The 9,266-nt window shown below is 48.1% G+C and overlaps 1 protein-coding gene across 1 annotated transcript in view; it reads left to right on the top strand.

Moving 5' to 3' along the window:
* CSMD2 (CUB and Sushi multiple domains 2) overlaps positions 1–8,846 on the top strand; it is a 594,109-nt gene extending 585,263 nt beyond the window's left edge. The window contains exons 69-71 of the mRNA XM_066638160.1: positions 2,678–2,816; positions 4,503–4,681; positions 5,327–8,846. Coding sequence (XP_066494257.1) covers positions 2,678–2,816; positions 4,503–4,662 — 299 coding nt within the window. The 3' untranslated portion in view covers positions 4,663–4,681; positions 5,327–8,846. The remainder of the gene's footprint in view (positions 1–2,677; positions 2,817–4,502; positions 4,682–5,326) is intronic.
* Positions 8,847–9,266: the final 420 nt, after the last annotated feature.

The raw sequence follows: 9,266 nt of genomic DNA, 5'->3' as shown, positions 1-9,266 counted from the left end.
ATTTTACAGGTGCTAGATAGGTGTTAAATAGGCGCTATATTGATGTTAGGCATTCTATAGGTGTTAAATTGGCGCTATATAGATGTTAGATAGGCATTATATGGGTGCTAGATAGGTGTTAAATAGCCACTATATAGATGTTAGATAGGCATTCTATAGGTGTTAGATAGGTGTTAAATAGGCGCTATATTGATGTTAGATAGGCATTCTATAGGTGCTAGATAGGTGTTAGCCACTATATTGATGTTAGATAGGCATTCTATAGGTGCTAGATAGGTGTTAAATAGGCATTATATAGGTGTTAAATAGGCACTATATAGAAGTTCGGCATTCTATAGGTGCTAGTTAGGTGTTAGATAGGCATTATATAGGTGTTAAATAGGCACTATATAGGTGTTAAATAGACGCTATATAGATGTTAGGCATTTTATAGGTGATAGATAGGTGTTAAATAGCCACTATACTGATGTTAGATAGGCATTCTATAGGTTTTAGATAGGTGTTAGATAGGCATTATATAGGTGTTAAATAGGTGCTATATAGATGTTAGATAGGCATTCTATAGGTGCGAGATAGGTGTTAAATAGGCGCTATATAGATGTTAGATAGGCATTCTATAGGTGCTAGATAGGTGTTAGATAGGCGTTAAAGAGGCATTATATAGGTGTTAAATAGGCACTATATAGATGTTAGATAGGCATTCTATAGGTGCTAGATAGGTGTTAGATAGGCATTATACAGGTATTAAATAGGCATTATATAGGTGTTAAATAGGTGCTGTATAGATGTTAGGCATTATATAGGTGCTAGATAGGTGTTAAATAGCCACTATATAGATGTTAGATAGGCATTCTATAGGTGGTAGATAGGTGTTAAATAGCCACTATATAGATGTTGTAGGCATTCTATAGGTGCTAGATAGGTGTTAGACAGGCATTATATAGGTGTTAAATAGGCATTCTATAGGTGTTAAATAGGCGCTACATAGATGTTAGGCATTCTATAGGTGCTAGATAGGTGTTAGATAGGCATTATATAGCTGTTAAATAGGCATTATATAGGTGTTAAATAGGCACTATATAGATGTTAGATAGGCATTCTGTAGGTGCTAAATAGATGTTGCACATTCTATAGGAGCTAGATAGGCATTAACTAGGTGTTAAATAGGCGCTATATAGATGGTAGGCATTCTATAGGTGTTAGATAGGCATTCTATAGGTGTTAAATAGGCACTATATTGATGTTAGGCATTCTATAGGTGTTAGATAGGCACTATATAGGTTAAATAGGCATTTTGTAGGTGCTAAATAGGTGCTATATAGATGTTGAACATTCTATAGGAGCTAGATAGGCATTACATAGGTGCTAGATAGGTGTTAAATAGGCACCATATAGATGTTAGATAGGCATTCTATAGGTGTTAAATAGGCACTATGAAGATGTTAGATAGGCATTGTATAGGTGCTAGATAGGTGTTAAATACGTGCTATATAGATGTTAGTCATTATATAGGTGCTAGCTAGATACTTTATAGATACTAAATAGGCGCTATATAGATGTTTAAAAGGTGATAGATTGGAGCTAAATCCTTTGGGGTCTGGCCATCATCCATTCTCATGACATGACCAAGCCAACGCAGGCGTTTGTTTCAGCAGTACATACATGCTGGGGATTCCAACTCGATCCAGGCCTGTGTTGTTTGGAACTTTGTCCTGCCAGGTGATACCGAGGCAGTGTCAGCAGCAGCGCATGTCAAAAGCGTTCAGCTTCCTCGCTGTGGTTGGTGCTAGATAGGTGTCAGAGAGGCGTTGGATAGGTGCTATACAGGCGTTAAATAGGCACTTTCAATCCAAGCAAATACTACCTGCGTCACAGGGCTATGCTTTACTTTTGCAGGGTTGCAGGCCTGTGTGTTGCACTGGTGTGTGAATGAAAGGATACCATTGCATGTTATTTCTATGTAGGCAATACATTTTCCATTGCATGGAGAGATGCATTTATTCTATGCACAGTATTGTTACGTTGCTTTGCAGATCATGATGCATCTTTCAAAAAAAAACAAACCACATTATTTTCTCTTCCCAAAATGTGAGAGAGTTTCATGTCTTTTGATGCTTCCCCAGACTTCTCCTTTCATTTTGCCCACCAGTATGGGTACCTAACAGCATGACCCCCCTTGAAAAAATAGTCATCTCCCCACCTCTAGAATCCTGGCTATGGGCCTGACATATATAGACACACACCCACACACAAACATATAGAGACACACACCCACACATGTACATATACACATATAAACATACACACACAAATATACATATACACATATATAAGACTCATAGATATGTACACACACACACAGCTATATATATACACACACATTATTATATGTACACACATACACACAGTTATACACAAACACACAGAAACATATATATACACACACAGAGAGACACATATATACACACACATTGCAGATCATGCAATGTGAGCAGCGGATCAGAGCTGCGTTTTGCCTGACCAGGAGCACAAGTGTCTCCTCCCCTGAAAGGGGATTGGACGGGGGCTGGAGCTGGGCGGGCCCCGAGGGGTCTTAGGGGAACAGCGCCGGCCCTCTCCCTCCTTTGCCAGTAGGCAGGGTGCTGACCATGCAGATTAACGGTGCTTTGCCTTCCAGACAGCAGCATCCTGGAGCGGGACCCGGAGTCGATGGGACACCCGTTCGCATCCAACAGCAGCTCAGTGGCAGCTGCTATCCTTGTGCCTTTCATCGCCCTGATCATTGCAGGGTTCGTGCTCTATCTGTACAAACACAGGTAAGCAGTGCGAGAGATGCACACACACTCACGATGCATGTGCGCTGTTTTGGGGTGCTTAGATTTTCAGAACCAAGGTTCAGCTGGTCTGCGCAGGAGGGGAAACAGCCTGACCCTTTTTCTCCGTGCAAGAGTGGCTGTTTGACCGCTCTTAGGGCCCAACCCCAGCCAGCTTTCCAGCACTGATGCAGCGATCCTGCCTGTGGGAGGCAGCCGTGGAGGCCTCCTTAAGGGAAGGGAATCTCTGGGCTGCATTGGCACTGGAAAGTTGGGTAGGGCTGGCCCTAAATCATCCTCCACTCTAAATCATTTTTCCCCATTCAAACTACAGTCACAAATATTGCACTGTCTACTAAACTGGCTGAGCTTTGTAGACTGTTATTTGGATTGGGGCCCATTTAATTACTTCTTGTTCAACAGGGCTGGAAAATTCAGTGATGTGTTGCCCCTGAATTGCCCCTTAGTAGTCACTTTCTGTCCTGGACAAGGGGCTTTGAAGTACTGGCTCCTCTCTGTCTTCTTCCTTTTCATTTTTCATACTGCTATTTAAGTACAGGTGGGGCCCCATATCTGCGGGGAACGCTCTGCTGCCTGCCTCCAATGCCCATTCTGAGACTGGCCGCCTAGCAAACAGGGTTGTCATGGGTAGTTCTTGCCAAGTTTGAAAGAACACAGCAGCAGTACCTCTTCCTCCTCCCTAACTTTCTCCCACCTGAGTCAAGATGCTGGAGAAGGAACTTCAGCACGTAGAGGCTTTCCATGTTCAGAGTCCGGGCTGGGGAGCCCCCTTGGTGGTGCGCACAACCCTGCCTAGCTCCCCAGTGGAGGAGAACTACACACTAAGCATCACTTTTGAAACCAGAGGGGCTTAAATTAAGCTTCGTTGTGAGAAACAGAAACCGAATAGCGTTCACTGTCTGGTGTATGGCCACCCATCTTCAGGCTGAGCTCCATGCAGCACTGTGACCCAGAACTTCTGATAGCCCTACAACCCAGTTGACACCGTGCGGCTGAAGAAGCGCAAGGACACAGATCCCTTAGAGGGAACGTAGGTGGCGAAGTGATAGATCTGTGCCCATGGTGCTCCAGCCAGCTGGTGGGGGCTCACCTCTGTGGATGCTTGTCCATGGGGGGAAAGGTCCCCTTCACAGATCAAACTAGCACGTCAGGGCTGAACTTAACTCTTCTTTCCTGTTCAGGTTATGCCTGGAGTGGAACAGTCCCATTGAAGACCATTTCAGCCTCATTTATTCTTGGTCAAAGATAGACCTGACACTGTGCCTAAATCCCCAGCCATCAGTGGGGCTTCCTTTTCATTAACTTTTGTGGGATTGTGCCTAAGGCAGTTGTTCCCAAACTCACCATGGCCGTGGCACCCTTCACACTTACAGGGGCATGAGAACCGTGGCCCAGTGAGCCAGGAAGGGCATGCAGTGTCCCTGTGGTACCACGGCAAGAGTTTGGGAACCTCTGACTTAAGGTGAAATCTGTTCAATGTCCAATTCAGCTGGGGAAAAAAATCAGGTTTTTCAGGTTCCCCTTTTCCTCTTTTTCACAAGAGTTCCCCTTTTTCACAAAGCTTGGCTACAGGCTGGCCATTTCAGCCACCCTGAAACAAAGGACGCTTCCTCACCCATATGCACTGCAGGGCTCTCTGACCCCCTTTTTTGACCCTGTCTGGTACAGGAGGAGACCGAAGGTGCCGTTCAATGGCTACGCTGGTCACGAAAACACAAACGTACGAGGAACGTTTGAGAACCCGATGTACGACCGCAACTTGCAGCCAACAGATATCATGGCCAACGAGGCGGAGTTTACAGTCAGCACCGTGTGCACCGCGGTATAACACTTAACAATCCTGCGCAGTAAGTACCGGGCCAGTGGTCGCTGGCCACCCTCATCTTCCAGCATTGCTTGGTTTCTCTCCAACACCATAATCTAGCAAACTCTTGGCCGCACTTTCCCACACAGTGGCCCCAATGCACTATCCCCTATTACGGGGAGAAAGGGCAGCTGGCAAACAATGAATTCTCAAGGCCTCGCAGTGCACCCATGGTGAAAGTGAGACTTTAACTCCGGGCCCCCAGATCCAAGCCTACCCCACTGAGAGACAAATCCCTGATAGTTAGGGACAGGGCCATGCCCAATTTGATCCTAATTAAGGAACCCAATAACGCCCCACTTCAGCTTTGCCATAATAACCAGAAAAAAGATCTTCCAACATTTGTCTCCCTGTATTTGCACATGCTTGCAAACTGCAGGAACGGAGTTCTTTGCAGGCCCAGGGCAAGAGCAGCTACAGTATCTGATTTTTGAGTCATACTCAGGGTGACGCACCAAAAATCATGTTGAAACCCACCAGTGGGTCCCAGCCCACAGTTTGGAAACTGCTACTTTAATTAAAAAATAAACACATTGGGTGTTAACAGTGTGCTCTTAGTGCCTTTGTTAAGGCAAAGTCCACTTTTTCCAGTGTGAACCTGACCTCGCTTCCTTTCCCCCCCCCCCAGCATTCTCCAGGGACGGCGGTCTTGCCAGTGTCCGTCACTCCTGGTTCCTCTTTCCCATGATCATCCCTCCCAGAAACAATGGGGCTGTGGAGTTGATATGGTGCCTTGAAGTCGATCCAGAGAGAGAGAGAGAGAGAGAGAGGAGACTGCCTTGCTGTCCCACCATCGCTCTGCATCTTCATTGCCGGTCTATCCTGCCCTGCAGCTGATAATCAAACCAACCAAAGCATCTGCTCCAGCTCTCTTGGTGAGGGCATGGGGAGTGGAACCCCTCCCCCAGCCCGCCGCACACACAGCCCACCTCTGAGCCATCTTCCAGCGGATCCTGGCCAGCGTCGGAACCTGGCGGCGGCTGCTCAGAGACTGGAGGCCGCCCCAGGGCTTCTCTGTGGTGGGCTACTGTCTTTTGGGGAGTAACTCGCGGCACGGTGGATAAAGCCGGCGGCACCGATCCCCCTGGTTGCAGGAGGAAATGACAGGCAAGAGGACGGCGCTGCAAATCCACCCTGGCTCAGGAGGCCTCAGAGATGCAGAGGGTTATAGGACAAGGGTGCCCATTGCACGGAACGACAACAACAGGTTGAGCCAATCGCGAAATGGGTTTTCCATATCTGTTTAGTACCTTGCTCCCATCTCCGACCCCTCCAACTCTTATCTCACAGGATGTCTACTGCAAAAACGTTGTGCGCCTCTCGCTCACACAACCCTCCCAAGATCCCCCCCCCCTCAGCCTAGACTTTTAGATGGCCTTTGCATTAGTATTTTAGCCGTTCCTTGGTTCAGGCCCCAGGCACGATGCCCAGCTCAAGCCCTGCCTTTCACACCACCACAGCTGCCTGCTGCTTTGCCCCGGCTAACACCGACTGGATATCCAGAACATTGGAGCCTTTCTACCTACACTGCCTCTGGCTGAAGGAGCATGAAGTCTCCTTGAATTCATGCTCAGAGGGAGCATGAAACACTGCTGTGGTGGGGAGCCAAATATCTTTCTTCCAGCTAACACAGTCACTGCACATCTCCCCCATTTTGCCAGCCCTCGCACGACAATATTTTGACCCTGGGAAAAATGATTTTCCCTTATTCCAACCCCCTGGCCCACCAAATACTCTGTGGAATACGGCAGCCAGAGTGTCACAATTACCAACCGTCTCCTGCACCACTGTTTTCTGTGTGCGTATGTTTTAAGAGATCAAGCTTCTCCACCTTGGGCCACCGTAACAATTTTATTAAAATAAAACTGGCATGTGCCAGTCAGGCTGCCACCTTCCTGTTACATCCTGGGCTACACACGTCTCCCAGGCCCACTGCACAACTAGCCTCTTAAAGAAAGAATAGGCAAAGACCACGTTCTTGTGCTATAAACCGAGATCCAGTCTAGCACCACGTTCCCACAACTGAAAAGAAAAAAAAAATCCAGGCTTCTGTGGTGGCCTTGAGCAGCTCAACAACCATCATAACCGAGTTGGGGAAACTGGTCCATGTAGCCAAGAACTGTCCAGTGTCTCCCCTTTCCCCAGACCTGCTTCCTGGGAGGCCAAGGGTTGAACCAAGGATCTTCTACACACGGTTCATGTGCTGAGCTATGGCCTCTCCCCAGCGCTGCGCAACTGGAACATCAACTCAGAGCTTAACTAGAGATCACAGACATACTTGGAGCTGCCACCATTCCCCCCTCCATTTCTCTTTGCTCCATCCCTCTTTGGCACGCAGGCTCAACGCGGTGTGCGGCATTGCTATCACGGTGCTATGCGTTGCCCCGCCTCCACATCTGTGAAGGTCGCCCACAGCATCAGAACATCACATGCTGAGGGATGGGAGAAAGATTTCACTGGCAGCCACTCAAGCCTATGTCAGTCTTCAGTACCCATGGTTTGCTGAGGAATCTAGGACAGTTGGGGGGGGGGACTTGCTCCCACACCACAACACCCCTTGATTGACAGAGCGAAAGGACGCGGAGCCCTCCACTGTCCACCCTAAGACATTTACACCTGCCCTTTTGAACGGCCTCTCCAGATTCAACTAAATGATGGGCTATGTGAATGCCTTCACTTCTGGACAATTCTCACATTCCCTAGTGAATGTAGCACCCCTTGTTCTTCCCCTTTTGGCTCTCGGAGTAGCCAGACTGAGACAGGGCCGGCACATTCACAAAGGCGCGCACACGGGGCTGCCATCGAGTAGATCCACACCAGCCTCCCTGACACAAGATTAGCAGGGTACTCATTGCAGTTAGATCACAGCAGAAACGTATAACCCAGGCACACTGTCCAGAGAAACAGCAGTCACTGTGATGAGAAGGATTAACCCAATGGAAGAGGCTTCAACATACTTAATTTCAATATTCTCTATGTATATAATGTAGCAAGGCTTTCCAAAACACAGTTCTCCCCAGTCTGTCCAGATACCCCATTTCATGAGCTGTGATACAGGCTGCAATCCCAACCACACTTTCCTGAGAGCAAGCCCCACTGAACAAAATAGGGCTTACTTCTGAGTAGACCCGATTAGGATTGTGCCCCCCAGCCTGCTTATTTTTTTTCGGTCTTAAGTTGCCAACCATGCCAGAGTCCTCTCCAACAGCCAGCAGAATACTTTATACATTGCAAATTCTCCAGCAGCAAAGTCCTGGTAGACGACCCTGTGCACAGTGCAATGTTCAACAGAACATGCCTGGTGCTCAATTTGTAATAAGGAAATTGGTGACAAGGAATGTACAGATTCTCAGCAGAGATCAGAAACGATGCCACCTCCCCTAAAGATCTCACCGACCCATCCCACCCGGAACACACGGATTCAGGCTAACCTGGAGACTGAGCCCTTGTTCACACAAACAGCAGATGAAGCCACAAAGCGACTCCTAGACTGCACTGCTTCAGATTGCAAGTGAGGGACCGAAGGCTTTCCTACCATTCTCTGCTGGGATGCTTACCCATGGAAAAGTAGCGCATGTGGGGGAAGGCTAGGCCAGAAATCTGTCATTCCCTCCCTCCCCCACGAACACACACACAGTTGAGCTGGCATTTGCCATGGGTTTAAAACCTGGGCTGAGGATTCTTGTTCAGGCCATTTGCTCCATGCTAACTAAATCTGCTTACACATGCTTAGAGCTCAGGTAAATACACTTTCAGGTCACCCTGATTTCAAGGGGAGAGTTAACCATGTGCTTCACCCACTGTCACTGGAGTCAGTACAGCTCTGAACTGGCTAACTTTAGCTAGACCTTTCGCTCCCTTTCCATCGACAGCTGCAAGCAGCACTGCAATATTACTGTGTACCCCGGCACCTGCAAATTGACTCACCGCAGATACGGGGGAATGGCACGTCTGGTTTACTAATCAAACCGGGCCACGGATTCACATATCCGCAGAGTCCTGGAACAGATCCCCCACAGATAGAAAGGGCATAGGAGTTTTCTTTGTGGGTACAGGGATTTGTATTGGCAACCTTCAGTCTCGAAAGACTATGGTATCGCGCTCTGAAAGGTGGTTCTGGCACAGCGTCTAGTGTGGCTGAAAAGGCCAATCCAGGAGTGACAATCCCTTCCACACCGGGAGCAAGTGCAGTCTGTCCCTGGTCTGTCTCCCTGGCTATGGGCCTTCCTTCTTTGCCTCTTAGCCTCAGACTGTTGGCCAAGTGCCTCTTCAAACTGGGAAAGGCCATGCTGCACAGCCTGCCTCCAAGCGGGCCGCTCAGAGGCCAGGGTTTCCCACCTGTTGAGGTCCACTCCTAAGACCTTCAGATCCCTCTTGCAGATGTCCTTGTATCGCAGCTGTGGTCTACCTGTAGGGCGCTTTCCTTGCACGAGTTCTCCATAGAGGAGATCCTTTGGGATCCGGCCATCATCCATTCTCACGACATGACCAAGCCAACGCAGGCGTCTCTGTTTTAGCAGTGAATACATGCTAGGGATTCCAGCACGTTCCAGGACACATTCCAGGGT

The sequence above is a fragment of the Tiliqua scincoides genome, chromosome 10 (assembly GCF_035046505.1).
Source record: "Tiliqua scincoides isolate rTilSci1 chromosome 10, rTilSci1.hap2, whole genome shotgun sequence".
NCBI classification, from domain to species: domain Eukaryota; kingdom Metazoa; phylum Chordata; class Lepidosauria; order Squamata; family Scincidae; genus Tiliqua; species Tiliqua scincoides.
Note: the sequence above shows the minus strand (reverse complement) of the source record. Positions and strands in the feature narration are given on the sequence as shown.